The sequence below is a fragment of the Schistocerca piceifrons genome, chromosome 10, assembly GCF_021461385.2.
Source record: "Schistocerca piceifrons isolate TAMUIC-IGC-003096 chromosome 10, iqSchPice1.1, whole genome shotgun sequence".
Lineage (NCBI taxonomy): Eukaryota > Metazoa > Arthropoda > Insecta > Orthoptera > Acrididae > Schistocerca > Schistocerca piceifrons.
This window is the reverse complement of record NC_060147.1, coordinates 49,864,940-49,884,250: the sequence shown is the minus strand read 5'-3', so window position 1 is coordinate 49,884,250 and position 19,311 is coordinate 49,864,940. Positions and strand designations below refer to the sequence as shown.

The following is a 19,311-nucleotide window of genomic DNA, read 5'->3' as shown; positions in this document are numbered from 1 at the left end:
TGCGACATGTGCCTCACCTATGTTGTTGATCGTCATACACAACCATCCCATTACTACTGCTGTTTACATTATTTTGCCTATGTACATAATAGCATAATGGATAGCCTGCTAGCTTGTGACCTGGTAAGGTGAGGTAGAGCTGGATTGGATCCACACTGAGTAGGTGAGGTAGACCTGGATCGAATGACTGTTAATCACTGTGACTTGGGCACTTGCCAGCCTGCATGTGGATTTGAAGCTGGTCACCATTTTATACCTAGACAATATGGTACACAAATGGTTAAAATACGATCACACACAAAACAAAACTTACACAATTCAGAGACAGGTGCCACACAAGACTTCCCTGTTACTGTGATGACAGGAATGACATCTGTCCCTAAAGAAATAAAATATATTTGCCAAAACTTGAGTACAGCAGAGCCTGTGCTTGATAGGGATGCCTATGTATATGGTAAATCATCCTCCTTTTTGTAAGGAGGATGATTTACCATATACATAGGCATTAAGGGGCTCTTAGACCATGGCTTCCAAGGAGGGGAAGGAAGCCATTGTGCACTCCATGTACATACTGGTTGGAGTCATTGCAGATATGTAATGGGTCCTTCAGGATGCCATGAAGAGCACAAGGTGCAGCCAACTGTAGGGGTGGCTCATGTCAGTATGAGTGATGTGTGTTGCTTTGCATCAGAAGAGATTACCTTTGGTTTCGAGCGGCTATCAGACGACGTAAAGGTGCGAGATGAAAGCAGAGTTCACCATTTTCAATGTGGTAAACAGGACCAGTTGTGGACAGAGCCTAGGGGAGGGCCTGAATCAGAGGCTTAGACAGTTCTGTGACCGTGTAGGCTGTAGATTTCTCAACTTGCATCGTAGGATGGTGGGAGTTTGGGTTCCGCTAAGTAGGTCAGGAGTCCATTACGCTCAGGAGGCAGCTACACAGGTAGTGGAGACTGTGACATGGACTGGGTGTTTTTTAAGGTTAGAAGGTTGTGGGGAAACACAAAAAGGGCTTCATTCTCAAAGCGTGGAGATCAAATACAGTAAGAACATTGCTCTAGGAACCATTGGTATAATAGTTGTAAATTGTGGTAGCTGTGTTGGGGAAAGTACCAGAGCTCCAAGTCTTAATAGAAAGCACTGGCACTCAAATCTTTATAGGCACTGGAAGCTGGCTAAAGCTGGGGATAATTTCAGCTGAAATTTTTGCAAAGGACCTAATGGTGTTCAGAAAGGATAGGCTAAATACAGCTGATGGTGGTGTGTTGTTGCTGTTAGAAGTGGTTTAACTTGTAGTGAAATTGAAATAGATAATTCCTGTGAGTTAATGTGGGTAGAGGTCATTCTTGGCAACTGGGGTAAAATAATAATTGGCTCCTTTTACCAACCTCCCAACTTAGATGCCACAATTGCTGAAAGGTTCAAAGAAAACTTGTCTGTCTTCGGATACCTACCCAACTCATACAGTCGTAGTTGGTGGTGACTTCAATTTACCCTCGATATGATGGCGAAAATACATGTTTAAACCTGGAGGTACACGTAAGCATCACCAGAAATTGTGCTGAACACATTCTCTGAAAATTATTTCTTGCTGTTAGTTCATGAGCCCACTCGAATAGTAAACGGTTGTGAAAACACTTGATCTCTTAGCAACAAATAATTCTTAGCTAATCACAAGCATGAAAATGGAAACAAAGATTAGTGAACACAGGGTTATCATAGCGAGGCTGAATACCATGGCTCCCAATCCACCAAGAATAAATGAAAAATATATTTATTCAAAACAGCAGATATAAATTTACTTGTTGCCTTCCTGAGAGACTATCTCCACTCCCAAGAAATTAAGAATGTACTCTTAAATGTAGACCAAATGTGGTTTAAATTCAAAGAAATAGTATTGTTAGTATTGAGAGATTTATACTAAATAAAGTAATGAATGTTGGGGCTGATACGCCATGATACGTACAACAGGTCAGAACACTATTGTAGAATCAACAAAGAAAGCATGCAAAATTCAAACAAATATAAAATCTCCAAGTTTGGTGATCTTTTACAGAAGCTCAAAATTTAGTGCGGACTTCAATGTGAATTTTAATCTGCCAGGAAGTTTCATGCTTATAATAGTTTCCACAATGAAACTTTGTCTCAAAACCTGGCAGAAAATCCAGAGAGATTCTGGTTGTATGTGAAATGTGCTAGTGACGTGACACAACTATGCCTTCTCTGTGCGATAGCTATGGAAATACTATCGATGACAGTGCTGCTAAAGCAGAGTTACTAAATACGGCCTTACGAAATTCCTTTGCCATAGATGACGAAGTAAATATTCTGGAATTTGAATCAAGAACAGCTGCCAACATGAGTAATTTAGAAGTAGTTATTCTCGGTCTGGTGAAGCAACTTAAATGACTTAATAACAGCAAGTCCTCTGGTCCAGACTGTACATCAATTAGGTTCCTTTCAGAGTATGGTCATGCAATAGCTCCTACTTACCATATATAACTGCTCACTGAATGAAAGATCCGTACCCAAAGGCACAGATCACACCAACATTCAAGAAAGGTAGTAGGAGTAATCCACTAAATTGCAGGCCCATATCATTAACATCTATGTGCAGCAGGGTATACTGTGTTTGAGCATTATGAGTTACCTTGTAGAGAACGATCACTTGACACACACTCAACATGGATCTAGAAAACATCATTCTTGTGAAACACAACTAGCTCTTTACTCACATGAAATTTTAAGTGCTATTGATAAGGGATTTCAAATTTATTCTGTATTTCTAGATTTTCAGAATGCTTTTGACACAAAGCTTCATAAGCAAGTTATAGACAAATTGCTTGCTTATGGAATATTGTATCAGTTATGTGACTGGATTCATGATTTCCACTCAGAGGGGTCACAGTTTGTAGTAACTGACTGAAAGTCACCGAGTAAATGAGAAGTGATTTCTGGTGTTCTCCAAGGTAGTGTTGTAAGTGCTACGCAGTCCATTATGTATATAAATGATTTAGAAGACAATCTGAGCAGCTGTCTTAGGTTTTTGCAGATAATGCTGTTGTTTGTCTAGTAAAGTCATCAGAAGATCAGAACCAATTTCAAAAGATACCTGTATGATGTGAAAATTGGCAGTTGACTCTAAATAAAACAAAGTGTGAGGTCATCCACATGAGTGCTAAAAGGTATCCATTAAACTTTGCTTACACAATAAATCAGTCAAATGTAAAAGCTGTAAATGCAACTAAATACCTAGGAATGACAATTACGAACAACTTAAATTCGAAAGAACACACAGAAAAATGTAATGGGGAAGACGAACTGAAGACTGCATTTTATTGGCGAAACACTTAGAAGATGCAACAGATCTACTAAAGAGACTGTCCTCTTGTGGAGTACTGCTGCGTGGTGTAGGATCATTAACAGATAGGGTTAATGGAGTACATCAGGATACTTCAAAGAAGGGCAGCACATTCTGTATTATTGAGAAATAGGACAGTGTGTCACAGATATGATGTAGGATTTGGGGTGGACATCATTAAAACAAAGGAGTTTTTTTTGTTGTGGCAGGATCTTCTCACAAAGTTAAAATCAGCAACTTTCTTCTGCAAAAGCTAAAATCTTTTGTTGACTCCAGCCAATGTAGGCAGAAACGATCATCACAATAAAATAAGGGAATTCAGACCTTGCACAGAAAGATATAGGTGTTCACTTTTCCCACGTGCTGTTTGAGAGTGCATTAATAGAGAATTATTGTGAAGGTGGTCCGATGAACACTCTGCAGGCACTTCAGTTTGGTTTCCAAAGTATCTATGCAGATGTAGGTGGTTGCTTGTTCATTAGGCTACACTACACATCGTTCTGTTACTATGACCTTCCCCCCCTCCCCGCATACACATTTTTTGACTTCATCAACTCACAATCATATTACCATCTTCTGATCGAACCTGGATTTTGGGCTACACTATAGATCCAGTCACTCACCATAGCCAAAATTTCAAGAGGGTGGTGGCCCATTATTACACTCTAGCTGATATATTATCCTCATCTATCAATAATAAAAATGTAATACCATTGTCTCTGTCTCTCTGTTTGAACTCGCTAATCTCCAAAACTACTAGATGAATTTTCGTGAGGTTTTTGCAGGTAACTATAGTGTAGCTTGGGGCAACATATATGGTGTATTTCATAAAAATCGGATCACAGAAAGAAAAGATATTGTAATAAAAATTTTGCCTAAAATTGTCTGTTCAGCTAAGTAGTTCCGATGTTAAATCATCATGGTCTAGTACACCAAAGAACTGATGGATGGCACTGTTAGATTCGTAACACACCAAAGAAGTGATAGATGGCACTGTTAATTTTATTTTACTCAGTGACTCCAGCATCTTGAGCCCAAGATGCTGGTGTTGGCAGTCATGTATGCATGAGGTTTGTTTGCTTGTGTGTATGAACAGTGCTCTGTTTCTCCTTTGCTGGTGAAGATTGTGGATGAAACATTTATGTAAGTGTCTTTTAATTTTTCCTGTCTGCAACTTACCGTTCTCTTCTTGACAGTAAGTACCATCTGTCTTTTCCTACATTGTTGATATATTTAGTAGATAAATTTAGTCAGTTTACACATGCTCTCTGCCAACAAAGTGGCAAATACGGACCTCGTCATTATTTGTCTGATATACCCACCACATCATCAGCACTGTTCTGCAGAAGCACATTTTCAAACCACCTGTTCTTGTATGCACTGCCCATGTTGCATTTCTGTGTAATGGTGCAATCAAAATAATTGCTTTGTAGCACTATACGTCTACAAAAGTTACATGGATGTTTAAAATTGTGTGCAGAAAACGCATCCAGTGAGGGAAGATGACTACCACGCCAATGCTGAACTCCCCCGTGGAGGCGGGTGCCACGACACCTGTCGGCGGGCAGAAGCTGGAAGTCCACGAAAACGTCCACCTCAAGAAGCAGCTGGGCCTCCTCGAGGGAGTCGCCATCATCCTGGGAATCATTTTTGGTTCGGGTAAGGTCATATTTTCAACAGTCATATCTCTGTTATCACTGCAGGTAATTTTTAAATTGAGAGGAGACAGCACTGATCTTCAGCAGGTGAGATTCTCTGAGTACTGCCAATAGGAATATTTAAATGGCGTGGAAACTTGTCAAGCAATGCCTGGGAAATAAGGTATCCTCAGAGAAATTGGATTTACTGGAAATGTCAGGGAAAACTTGAGGAAGTCTGATAGTCTTAAGTGGAGTCTGCAGCTTGTGGTCTCGTGGTCACGTTCACGCTTCCCAAGCCCGGTGTCCCGGGTTTGATTCCTGGCGTGGTCAGGGTTTTCACCTGCCTCGAGATGACTGGGTGTTTGTGGTTGGGAATTTGTACGGGCGCTGATAACCGCGCAGTTGAGCGCCCCACAAACCATCATCATCTGATAGTCTAAGTGGAGTCAAACTGTTTGTTGACGAAATGTGTGGTACTGCCCAAAGACCATGGTTCAGTACTAAAGTCGGCAACTCGTGTCGCTATCACAGATGTTTCGGAGGTCTTACTGCAATCTGCACCAATGAACGACAGGCACCGGTGGAGCTACACTCTCGCTCACAGTGCCACCGATGTGGCGGAGAGACAGCCGAGCAGAGGAACATTCTCTCCAGTTTCTGACCTCTGATCGAGAAGATGACATAGACAAGTTATGGCTTGTGTGTTAATAGTGTCTTAGGTGGAACTGTACTTTTGAACACTGAGAATTTTGTAGCCCAAGAGAAGTGTTTAGTAAATTAATAAAAGAATACATTGGCTGTTGTAGGCTGTATTGTGATTTATTAAAATCGTGCTATTATCTAATTTTGGCTATTAGCCATTATCGAGCACATTTGTTATGTTGACCATTACATATTGTGCTCATCACATTCTTTTATGCCCCATATAACTACATCTACATAGATAATCCGCAAGCCACTGTATAGCGTGTGTTGAAGGGTACCCTACACCACTACTTGTCATTTCACTCCTGTTTCTCTCGCAAATAAAGTGATTGCCTCACCAGTACCGGCACCTGAAGGCGGGTCGTGACACTAACACTACAGACAATGCAAAACCTACAGTGTGCAGTCTGAGCATCATTCCTGTAAAGCCAGGTATCTGCACAGGAAATAGTTTTTTGTGTGCATTGCCTGAAATAGTGAAAGTTTAATTATAAGCACACTGTACTTCCTAAGGCTTTACTACTTCGGAAGGACACAGAGGAAGTAGAGTAAAATTATATTTGTAGATAATATTGTGAAACATGTTGTCAGAGGACTAACACACAGTTTCCATATGAAACGTGTTTTATTTAGTATTGTTGATAAGGAACATTGTCTTCTAAGCTACATTTTTACCGACTTTTTGTTTTACAAGGTTCAGTTCTGTCAGCACACTGTCGGACATGTTCGGCAGTGATTGATCCTTTCTTCGTGAGATTGTTTCTTTTTGGTACCCTAGTGAGAAACTGTTGACAATGAATCTGTACATTTGTCTAATTATTGGTTGTACTGACATTACTTGTTAATACAATAATTTGCAGACTTGCTAGCTGTAGCTTCAAAGTTAAGAGAGTGTGTGTAAGCTTCACCTTCCAGACCACACCTCCTGTGCTGCGCGGTGGTATTTTAGGCTGGAGCCCCCACCATTACCATTGTGTGTTCCGCTACCACACCATATGTGCAAATAATAGCCAATGTACTCTCTACTCCCTCTACGCCAAGTGCTCGTAAAAATGCAAACATTTACTATGCTTTGGTGGCTGTATTTCCCTATACTAGCATTGAAAAAAGTAGGGAAGTAGTGACTGCTTCTGTTCTTGAACATAATCTCTCTCTCTCTCTCTCTCTCTCTCTCTCTCTCTCTCTCTCTCTCTCTCTCTCTCTCTCTCTCTCTCTTTGAGAACATAATTCTCACTGAAATGCTTTGAAGCTTGTCTACAATAGTAAAAAAAGTCTTTACATTTCTTTCCACTACCTGTCCATCTGTGAAATTCTGTTTTCTGTGGAATAGTAAATACTCAGTACTGTTTCCAGGTTTTTGTCTTCCACGTAATAGATGCTACATGTTGGGAAATGGTTTGTAACTTGTATTAGTTTCTTCGCTCGCTGTGTACAATGTTCCCACTTGTTTAACACTATAAATATGCTGTTACTGGATCAGTCTAGTCTGTAAGGGTGCAAGTCTCCAATAATTGTATGTGTGGCATTCTGTGCAGGAATATTCATCTCCCCGAAGGGTGTCATCCAGGACATGGGCTCTGTTGGCGGCTCACTGATCGTCTGGACCCTGTGTGGTCTCCTGTCAATGATCGGAGCTCTCTGCTACGCAGAACTCGGGACATCTATCCCCAAGTCTGGCGGCGATTATGCTTATATTCATGAAGCATTTGGCCCACTGCCTGCGTTCTTGTATCTCTGGGATGCAATTTTAATTTTTGTGTAAGTGAAGTTATTGACCAGTTGACATTTTAGTGTAAGTAATAATATTGATGATAAAATTTGTGTGCCCGTTTACTAGCATTTTAAGTTAGTTCCAGCAACACTATGTGTAATGAGTTAGCAAGAAGGAAAAAGCAATAGCTACTATAGAAATTTACAGGTGTAGATGCAGAAACACTAGAAACAATGAAAAATGTCAAATGCACCCCTTTCCAAATAGCAGGCCATTAAGTTGTCAACAGCCAACCCCCCCTCCCCCCCCTTCCCCCCATGTTGACCCCCAAACCCCGTACTGTCTGTACAACCACGATTGAGTCAGAGGTCGCAGAGGCAACAGTCTGGACAATCGATTGATCAGGCCTTATAACATGAGCTAATGTGGCCTTCCTGTGCAGGTGCTGAATGGCTGAGAGCAAAGGGAAACTACAGCCGTAATTTTTCCCGAGGACATGCATCTCTGTTGTATTGTAAATGATGATGGCATTGCCTTTGGTAAAATATTCCGGAAATGAAATAGTCCCCCATTCGGATCTTCAGGCAGGAACCAAACAGGAGCATCTCATTATCACGAGAAACAAAACTGGTGTTCTGTGGATCGGAATGTGGTATGTTAGATCCCGTAACTGTGCACGTAGGTTAGAAAATTTAAAAATAAAAATAGGCAGGTTAAAGTTAGATATCGTGAGAGTTAGTGAAGTTCAATGGCAGGAGGAACAGGATTTCTGGTCACGTGAATACAGGGCTATAAATACAAAATTATGTAGTGGTAATGCATGAGTAAGTTTAATAATGAATAAGAAAATAGGAACATGAGTAAGCTACTCTGAACAGCATAGTGAGTGCATTTTTGTAGCCAAGGTAGACACAAAGCCCACACCCAGCACAGTAGTAAATGTTTGTACGCCAACTAACTCCACAGATGATGAAGAGATTGAAGAAACGTGATGAGGTGAAAGAAGTTATTCAGATAGTTAAGGAAGACAAAAATTTGTGATGGGGGACTGAAATTCATTAACAGAAAAATTAAGAGAAGAAAAAAGTGGTAGCAGAACTCGGACTGGGAGAAAAGAATGAGGGAGAAAGCTGCCAGGTAGAATTTTGTGAGAATATAATTTAATCATCACTAATACTTGATTTGAGAATTGTGAAAAAACATCATAATGTGGAAGATACGTAAGGACAGTGCAAAGGTTCCAGATTGATTATATCGTGGTAAGATAGAGATTTCAAACACAGATAGTAAACTGTAAGACACTTCCAGAGGCACATGTAGATTTTGACAATTCATTGGTTATGAACTGTGGACTAAAATGGAAGAAATTGTAGAAGGGTAGGAAATTAAGGAGTTGGTGGTTGGTTTCAGAGGGAGCATTAGGCAATGATTGACTGAAAGGGGTGGTGGGGGAGGGGAGAATACAACAGAAAACAAAAGGGTCGCTGTAAGATATTGAATAGGGAAGATAGCAGAGGATAGGATAAAAAAAGACCTAGTAGAAATCCCTGGATAACACAGGAAATACTGAATTCAATTGATGAAAGGAGAAAATATAGAAGTGCAGCAAATGAAGCAGGTGAAAGGGAATCACAATGTCTCAAAAAATGATATTGATAAAAAGTGCAAAATGGTGTAGCAGCAATGTCTAGAGGGCAGATGAAGGCTGTAAAAGCATATACAACAAGGAAAACTATAAATTTTCCTATAAAGTTCCTCTGAGGGACTTTTGGAAAAAAGAGACGCAGCTATATGAATATCATGAGCTCAGATGGCAAAGAAGGGAAACCTGAAACATGGGAAGAATGTATAGATGGGCTACATAAGGCATGACAATCTTGTAGAAAGAGAAAAGATGATGATTATGATATGCTGTGAGGAAAATTCGACAGCGCACTGAAAGACATAAGTCAAAACAAGGCCCCTGGAATAGACGACATTCCCTCAGAATTATTGATATTCTTGGGAGAGCCAGCATGGGAAAACTATTCCACCAGGTGTGGAGGGTTAGAGGCAGAGGAAATATCCTCGGACCTCAAGAAGACAAAAATATGAAAACGCGATATGTAATATGGTGTAGGGAAATCATTGGCATTCAAAACAGCTTCAAAGTTGTCTCAGATGAATAGGTACATTTCTTTTATGGTTTTAGAGAGAATCTCTTATCATTCTTCCTGCAAAATAGTGGAAAGTTCAGGTAACTGCAGTGAATGTGGATAGCTATTACCCACTTGTCTCCAAAGTACACCACAAAGGCAGAATAATATTGAGATCTAGTCACTGTGGTAGCTAAGTGATGCGTGCCAGTTCATCCTTGCATCCACAAAAACAATCCTGGAAAATGTGAGATGTGTGCGTGGGGGATCTTTGTATTGAAAGAGAAAATCACCAGCAGAAACAAACATTGTGCTGCAGGATGGGCCTAATCACCGAGAATCATCACATAATCCTTGGCAGTAACCCAAACTTGCAGAGTAACTATGGGGTCCGCACAATACCGCAGTATGTCAGTCCACATGGTCACTGAACCCTGCCGTGTTTCACTCTTGACTAGTAAACTTGGTCAGAAGTTGCAAACACTGTGAACCAAGACTCATACAACCAAGTTTATCCTTAAATTTTTCCACAGTCTAACATTTATGGCTTTGGCGTGACATTTTCCCATTATGGGCATTTACATCCTTGATGAGTGACTTTGGAATTCCGGCACTGTTCCCGAGTGAGACATTCAGTTCTTCAGTGACTTTTGCAGTTGTCAAAATCCTATTCAATGATCATCTGTCACAGTCACTCGACACACGCTTTCATCCACATTGTAACTTAGTGGACAACATTTTTCTGCAGGATTAATTTTTGATACGATGTCTCTGAAACATCAAGCTTTTTGGCTACTTGTTTATGGATGAAGCCACCATACAAGCACCACAGTTTGCCCACATTTGAATGCACTGAGCTCCAAAATAATGCACTCACAACAATAACCCATCTCCAGTTGCTCATGTTCATATCACCACATGGGAGTATTCCTTACGTTTAGCAATTGTTTAGTACAAAAGTGCAAATGTGTTCCAACCAGTTTGTTTTTATCTCAGGGCAATGTATATTTGTTTTTTCTTGAAACCATGTTTAGCCTTAGTAACAGGGCAATCCCATACAATTCAGCAAATGTGTTTATTGGAACAACTGACCACACAGTAAACAAAATTGCCTGAACCGTAAGTTACTTTGCAGTTAATGTTTATATTTTCGTTTCTCCCCAAAGTTACATTGTTACTTTGCATCAAGTTATTCATATCAGTTTTGATGGAATATTGTGAGGGTGCCATTTTCCCCCTGTGATAATCTCCACTGACTTTTTTAGTTCTAAAAATCCTCTCCTGCAATGTGCATAAGCAAGTGGAAGCCTGAGGACACAGTATTAGTGGTAACAATCATATTATTACTGTTAACGCAAGATGCCTCCAAATAAACAATATTTCTTTGCTGGACATGGGAAGTTCTTGATGCTCCTCAATATTTTGTGGAAATTTTTTTCCTTGTTGCTGTCAGGAGCTTGCTGCCATAATGACTCTTTGCCCTGTACATAGAAATTTCATAGTCTCGTAACATATCCTTGTTGGAACTGTCACAGTGAAGTTTTTACTACTCAGATTGTTGATGCTTTTTTTTTTTTTTTACTGGGAGCACAAAAGGAAGATCGACTTGCAGAGTCTTCCTCTTCTTGAGTTTTTGTAATGGTCATTTTAGATATGCCATCATAATTATAAGTGTACAGATGACTTTGTTTCTCGGGATGTTTAAAATATCCTACTCATGCTTCCTGATTATATGCTTTTGTGATATTCTTAATTATTTTCCTACCCTGTCTGTGAATTATATGTTCCTTTGTGTTACTTGAAGACACTGACAGGGGCGAGAAATAATATCGGCAACTACTGATTCTCGGATCACTGAATTAAGTACCATATTTACTTGAATCTAAGCGTATGGCTTAGAATCGAGTGCAAAGCAAGCGGAAGTTCTCAAAAATGTTGGTAGGTGCCGCCACAACTAACTTCTGGTGTCAAATATATGTAGCTCTACACAGGCATGCTTTGCAGGCACAAAGATAAATACTGGCACCAAAACCTCTGTGTCAGTAAATAAATGAAAGAAAAAAAAGGTGGAAGACGAGTTTTTTTTCTTCGCCCCGAGTTTCGACCACTGCATTTTCATACATTATCCAATGAAGTAAATACAAATTCCGTATTGTTCGTCTTAGAATGTAGCAGCGTTTCAATGTACTATGAAAATCCGACCGGCAAGACTGTTTGGGATGTTTGCCAATAATGCCAACTCTACGTTCTGAATTTTTCCTACCTGTGAGAAGAGATGGTTGGTAATAGGAACTGTGAATCACATGTAGTATTCTCTTCACCATAAGAATAATACAGATATAAACATTTTGCCATGTATTGTTTCATGTTTGCTGCTATCTCATTTAAATCCTGTCTGCCTAATAAACTACGAAACTAGTGTGAGACAACAGCAAACGCGGAAGAATATACGTATCATGTCATGTTTATATTTGTATTATTCTTAAGCCTAATAGTGATAGTCAGAAATGAAGCACGGCAATTGACTAAATTTTTAAATCTAAGATGACTCGAATTTCTGTGCAGAATGTAATGTACTAAAGAGGCGCCTGCAAAGATTTTCAAACAGAGAAAAATTTTCGCTAAACTCTCGTTCAGAAAACCTTCTATCATATGCAGCCTAGTATTTGGTTCTTGTTGATCTTCATCAAAAAAAGCAGCAGTGTAAGTAACAACAAATAGGTCTCTTGCCACTGTTTCACTAATGAGACGATTCCTCTCTCTCTCTCTCGTTTTTTTTAAAAAAAGCGACGGTAGTGCGCACAAAAGCAAGCCATGCCGCAAGCGGTGACATGCCGTAAACACTCGTTATCAGAATGCGACAGACAATGCATGACACAGTACAGCAATGCATTTTCAGCTTAGAGTGACGTAAACACCTTTAACAAAGAGAATGGCTCTTATCAGATCAAAGCGAAATAAGCAATCGATTCAAACCAGACGAAGCATGTGAAAAAGGAAGGGTACCTGTATAAATACGGACTGAGCGCCTGACGCATAGCAATGGCTACCTGGTAAAGCTTAACTGCTAAGCTTAAGACTCGAACCAAACTACTGTAGCTGTATTGTCATTCATTCGACCTAAATTGTGTGTCATATTACAATGGACCAACTTTGTTTCGATTTGGCGTTGCGGCCTAAAACTTTTACTCCCCTTGAATTTCGAGTCTCAAATTTTAGGTGCGCCTTAGATTCGGGAAATTTTTTTTTCCTTGATTTTGAGTCTCATTTTTCAGGTGCGGCTTAGATCCGAGTAAATACGGTACTGCTCTTTGTGGTTGAGAAACAGTGTTGAATCAAAGTGGTTTGTGCATAAGGCAATATTTTTCAGTCAGTTAATACCCTGGAAAGCAGATAGCCAAGAATGTGGAAGAGAGCGAGGAGAGGACTGTCCCTCCCCCCTTCCTCCCATACAGGCAGTTTTCTAAACTATCTAGTGTACTTGCATATCTGGGAATCAAGCAAACTAACTTCCGAATGTATATACAAATATTTCAGTACCCCAGGTCATTTAAGTCATTGACTGAATACACTCCTGGAAATTGAAATAAGAACACCGTGAATTCATTGTCCCAGGAAGGGGAAACTTTATTGACACATTCCTGGGGTCAGATACATCACATGATCACACTGACAGAACCACAGGCACATAGACACAGGCAACAGAGCATGCACAATGTCGGCACTAATACAGTGTATATCCACCTTTCGCAGCAATGCAGGCTGCTATACTCCCATGGAGACGATCGTAGAGATGCTGGATGTAGTCCTGTGGAACGGCTTGCCATGCCATTTCCACCTGGCGCCTCAGTTGGACCAGCGTTCGTGCTGGACGTGCAGACCGCGTGAGACGACGCTTCATCCAGTCCCAAACATGCTCAATGGGGGTCAGATCCGGAGATCTTGCTGGCCAGGGTAGTTGACTTACACCTTCTAGAGCACGTTGGGTGGCACGGGATACATGCGGACGTGCATTGTCCTGTTGGAACAGCAAGTTCCCTTGCCGGTCTAGGAATGGTAGAACGATGGGTTCGATGACGGTTTGGATGTACCGTGCACTATTCAGTGTCCCCTCGACGATCACCAGTGGTGTACGGCCAGTGTAGGAGATCGCTCCCCACACCATGATGCCGGGTGCTGGCCCTGTGTGCCTCGGTCGTATGCAGTCCTGATTGTGGCGCTCACCTGCACGGCGCCAAACACGCATACGACCATCATTGGCACCAAGGCAGAAGCGACTCTCATCGCTGAAGACGACACGTCTCCATTCGTCCCTCCATTCACGCCTGTCGCGACACCACTGGAGGCGGGCTGCACGATGTTGGGGCGTGAGTGGAAGACGGCCTAACGGTGTGCGGGACCGTAGCCCAGCTTCATGGAGACGGTTGCGAATGGTCCTCGCCGATACCCCAGGAGCAACAGTGTCCCTAATTTGCTGGGAAGTGGCGGTGCGGTCCCCTACGGCACTGCGTAGGATCCTACGGTCTTGGCGTGCATCCGTGCGTCGCTGCGGTCCGGTCCCAGGTCGACGGGCACGTGCACCTTCCGCCGACCACTGGCGACAACATCGATGTACTGTGGAGACCTCACGCCCCACGTGTTGAGCAATTCGGCGGTACGTCCACCCGGCCTCCCGCATGCCCACTATACGCCCTCGCTCAAAGTCCGTCAACTGCACATACGGTTCACGTCCACGCTGTCGCGGCATGCTACCAGTGTTAAAGACTGCGATGGAGCTCCGTATGCCACGGCAAACTGGCTGACACTGACGGCGGCGGTGCACAAACGCTGCGCAGCTAGCGCCATTCGACGGCCAACACCGCGGTTCCTGGTGTGTCCGCTGTGCCGTGCGTGTGATCATTGCTTGTACAGCCCTCTCGCAGTGTCCGGAGCAAGTATGGTGGGTCTGACACACCGGTGTCAATGTGTTCTTTTTTCCATTTCCGGGAGTGTATTTGATGTAAGGTTCTCTTTTGTATTTTCTACATTATTGGTTCACTGCTGTTTGTGCCAGGTGAAAATATAAAGTTTGTGCTATATTTTGATAGAATACCGTGCTAACATCACCACATTATGCAGAGAAATGAATAGATTGACATTTATCATGTATGCATAAAAAAATTAACCCATAAAATATTACTTTCTCTGCGTATTCAGTAGTTATGCCTCGTGTAAATTAATCTGTCTTTAATAAGTAAAGAAGTTATTTTATTGTTTTGCATTAATGATTTAGTTTTTAGATAGTGATCTTAAGAAGAATTGAAATTAGTGTGATATTGCAGGCCTACAACGAATGCCATCATGGGTCTGACATTTGCGAGTTACGCCATTCAGCCATTTTTCCCAAACTGCTCAGTACCTGATGCTGCAGTTAGAATGATTGCAGCTGTCACCATATGTAAGTTATTTACTTACTTAAGTGCATGTGTACTTTACATGCAACTCATTTTAGTTACATTATACGAGCCATGCCCCTATTCTTTATCTCAAAAGAAATTTATTGCATAGCGTGGTGCATATTGCCACTTTTCTGTAAATTTTAAGATACTTTCTTATGTATGTAATCATCAACCAAGGCATTTAATTGTGTCAGCTAAAATTAAAGAAAGAGCACTAAAATGGACTTCATGTTTCAGATAGCCCTTGGGCTGGAAACCATTTGTGTACACAAAGAAAGGATTGTCTTAGTGTCACTGTCCTAATGCACAAGGCCAAAGTATGAATATTACACACTTCCTCGTGCGTAGGCAAATGGAGATAATCAGTTGGTTCTTTTTGCACTTGATGTGGTCTACAGTGGGCTGGATGGGGCTTACGGAGGCACCATTAGTTAATGTGCGGTTCCTTGGAAAACCTCAACTTTGCCATCACCAGCAGACTAAAACCCAGCCAGGAATTCAGAGATGTTTATGCACAGCAAATGGCTGTAATTTTTACAATGTGTTCCTAAGATCTTGATCTCGAACAACCTTCAAAATAATCTTCATATATTTATCCATTTCTGAGATACAGAGGTTCAAAGTTAATTGTACATGTGAAGTATGCACGTAAAATATAGTATGAGGGAAAAGTGTAGCATATAAAGTGACATAGCATGGAGAGAGATCCTGTAAAGTGTCTCCGTTATCACCTGGGAATCCTATGTTGTAGTAGTGAAGCATGTGCAAAATTTTTTTGCATGTAAAATCTGGCCTGAGATCTAAAATTAGTTTTGCATTATTTCAATGTCACATAAGCAAACTATCTAAATTTCACTGACCAATATATACCTTCTCATATGGGTTACAAGCCCTGTTGCAGCAGGAGAAAGGCAGGAACCAGTGGAAAACCCCTCTTATCGGAGTACAAAAAATGCAAATATGTTCCTGTTTATTTAAAAGACTCGTGACTGAAAAGTGGGGTACCAGCTGCCTCATTATATCTTCCTTAGGACATTTGAAAAGTTTCCCAAACATATTTACACTTTTTTCTGCTGAGAGAAGACAATGGCAGAGGCAGAGACAGAAAAGTGAGGGGGGGGGGGGGGGGGACACTGTGGCAGTGGAACATAGCGGACACTGAGAGAACAGTGTTATGGGAAAGAGGTAGGTAGTGACTGAGAAGATAGTAGTAGCAGCAGCAAGGAAGGAATGAGATAGTAGCACTAAGAAAGACCAAGAGGGAGATAGTGATAAAGGAGACTGTAGTAGTAACACAGAATGTGGCGGTGTGTGGCTTTGACACAGGAGACAGTGACAGAGAGACAGAAAGAGATAATGACAATGAGTTTGGCTGAATGGGGGGGGGGGGGGGGACTGGGTGGGTATGAGGGAGTGATGGAGTAGTGGGTGTGAGTGAGTTAGAGTTAGGGCTTCTTGTGGGAGTTTCAGGTGAGTTACATGTCAGAAACAGTTCGAATAAATTCTCATGCCAAGATTTTTGAGAAAATTGAGGAAGGTAGAATGAGGCAGCTGGGTACCCCATTTTTTCAATCATTATTTTTAATAAACAGGAACATATTCGAGTTTTTTGTACTCTTAATAGGAGCATTTTTCCACTGGTTTACGTCTGCATCTACTTTTAGGCACTTCTCTGTTTCATCTTGTGGAAAACTGAAAGATTGTCCTTGGTTCTTAGTGGCTGTAGTAACTAGATACATACATTGATATCATAATCACATGGTTAAAGTAGAATAAAAAGCCATAAGATCCACTCACAAAGTAAACACTGTGAAGTAACAAGTGACCTATTAAATTGAGAAAAAGAAATTTGATATGTGAAAACAGTTCAACTTTTGATACAACACACCGTTCCATCAGTGGTTGTGTGCCACATGTATCTGATTATAAATCACTGTTTGTCACTACTATAACAGCTATCTGGATTTAACTAAAAAATGAATCATTCCATATATGTTCCAATACATGTTCATATTGCCACATTTCATTATTATTTTGTTTATTTCACAAATTGTGCCATGCTGGTTTTCTGTTGTAGTGTTTATTTTGTATAGTCCTGTGCCACATTGCTCTAAATACGTACCCATCTAAACTATATGCATTTAAAATAGCAGTGGTGTGGTAGCAGTCTCAGAACCATGTCTCTGTTTTCTTTCTTTATTTTTTTATGTGCTATAGAGGCAGCTGTGGTTTTTCTTGGCAGGAAGATCCAATAATTCACCCATTGTACAGTCTACTAGTAGAAGAATGTCTCTTTAGTATTATCCATTTTGTAGTGTCCTGTGATCTAGAAATAACTGTGTAGACCCTCTGTTAACAATAATCAAATTATGATAAACATTTTTCATTGCAATAAAAAAAGTCTTGTGTACCTGTCTAAATAACACCATTTGCCGAAGATATCACCTGGTTGCATCCCCATTAGTTATTTGAACAAAGTAAATTAGTTAAGTTGGACAGCAGAGTGTCTTCATACCACTTCTGATAAGATTTCTGTTCATTTTTTCTTTGTTGTCAGAATCACTCATAGACCTGAACTACAACAATATAAAATTTTCCACAAACCGCACTAATGTACCTTCACAGAGAAGAAGCAACCTATCACTTTTTCAGTTTTCAAATTGTCACTGGCCATTGGAATAGTATAATTTGTAAATATAATTTTGAAACAGCCCAAGTGGCTTTTTTATTTAATCCTGATGGCCAATTTTGGTTGAACAATCTACATAGAAACTGTAGAATAGAAATACTGTCTCTTACATATAGATGATATCACACTTTTGACCAAAAATGAAAACTACCTAAAAATTGTGTGTTCTGGAAAATACTTTAATGCCCTGTCATCTCCTTTACCTTTGTCTACCTCCATCGTCCCAACAGTGTATTTCTGTTCCTCTTGATCCCATTCTTTTTTACTCTTCATTATCTCTGGCCTGAAGCTGGTCCAGTGTTTACCAATGTAAAATGCGCAGGAAAGAATTGAACTGTACCTCCCAGACAGCTTGGTAGAAGAGGGCAAACTGGTGGTGGAGGGGGTTCCATCCAGGTGACTGCCACCTGGTAGGAGAGGTGCAGTTAAATAGCTGAACGTCACTCACAAGCAGAATTTGTAAGCTACAGCTATCTTGTCTACAAATGTCAGGTTAAGCCAGTATGACTAATAATTCGACTTGTTGACCATTTATTATAAAAAACGCAGTAGATTGCTGGACTGTTCTGAAATTTCAACAGAAAGAACAATTTCACCTGACTTGTTAACACATTAAAATTAGATTCTTTTGCCACAAACTCAGCAGGGTTTAAACAATTTCATCTCACTAATATATTAATGCAGTAGTAAGTGCAACAATTGTGAAACAGTCTGTTATTAAACAAACAATTGGGGACAAATTGGGTCAATAGTGTGATGTTCCCTAGTGTTGATGACTTGTCAGTGAGCTCTAATATGATGTGATATTATTTAGCTCACCTTTTTATTACTTCATGGCTGTGGATACTAAGCAGGTCAGATTTTCTCTTCAGATTCTGCAGTAGAGGCCGGAAGTATAAAACTAAGCAATTATATAAACAAACATCACCAATAGTAGATGAACCAGGCTGTGAAGTAGCCATTGAAATAAAAAAAAAGCTGTGCAGTGTTTGCGGCAGAGCTGGTATGTGACATGGTTGCTTTCACAGGTGGCCTAGCCTCTTATGGGGGTAGGATAAGCCTATGAGAGAACTGGAGTGGTGAAATATGGTATCCCGGCTGAGACACAAAGTTGAAATATGCTCACTCTTTATTTACTTAAATTTGGCATATTTCGTGACAGTACCTTTTCAGTTAGATGTTTACAAGGCGATATTGGTCTTGGCTTCAGTTGTCTAATGAAGTATGATTCCACAATGCATCTTTGTCGGCTGCAGAAATGACCTGGTTCAATGTGTTTGCCTCATTTTTGGTGTTTCAAATACCATTTCTTCAAATGTAGTTTCTTCTTATAGTTTATATAAAAAAAATAGTAACATAATTCAAAATTATTTGACGGCGACCTGCACATTCTTCTTCCGTCAACACACACCAAGAGTTAACTGCCGATTGAGTACAGTCAAAGACGACTCCAGCGTCAAAGATATTTTACACACCACACAAGCTTCCACTTGTAATCAGTCTCTTTGCTATTCTTCGACACATTTACTAATAGTAATCAATATGCTTTCACTCTCAAAAATATAAGTAAATTAACATATAATAAGGCAAATTATAATAAAAAATTCTGACAAAAAATATACGAAAACATTT

At 40.5% G+C, this 19,311-nt stretch overlaps 1 protein-coding gene across 1 annotated transcript in view; it reads left to right on the top strand.

The window, feature by feature from the left end:
* Positions 1–19,311, top strand: part of LOC124718954 (Y+L amino acid transporter 2) — a 78,509-nt gene that overhangs the window by 22,682 nt on the left and 36,516 nt on the right. The window contains exons 2-4 of the mRNA XM_047244621.1: positions 4,842–5,020; positions 7,242–7,464; positions 14,874–14,989. Coding sequence (XP_047100577.1) covers positions 4,864–5,020; positions 7,242–7,464; positions 14,874–14,989 — 496 coding nt within the window. The 5' untranslated portion in view covers positions 4,842–4,863. The remainder of the gene's footprint in view (positions 1–4,841; positions 5,021–7,241; positions 7,465–14,873; positions 14,990–19,311) is intronic.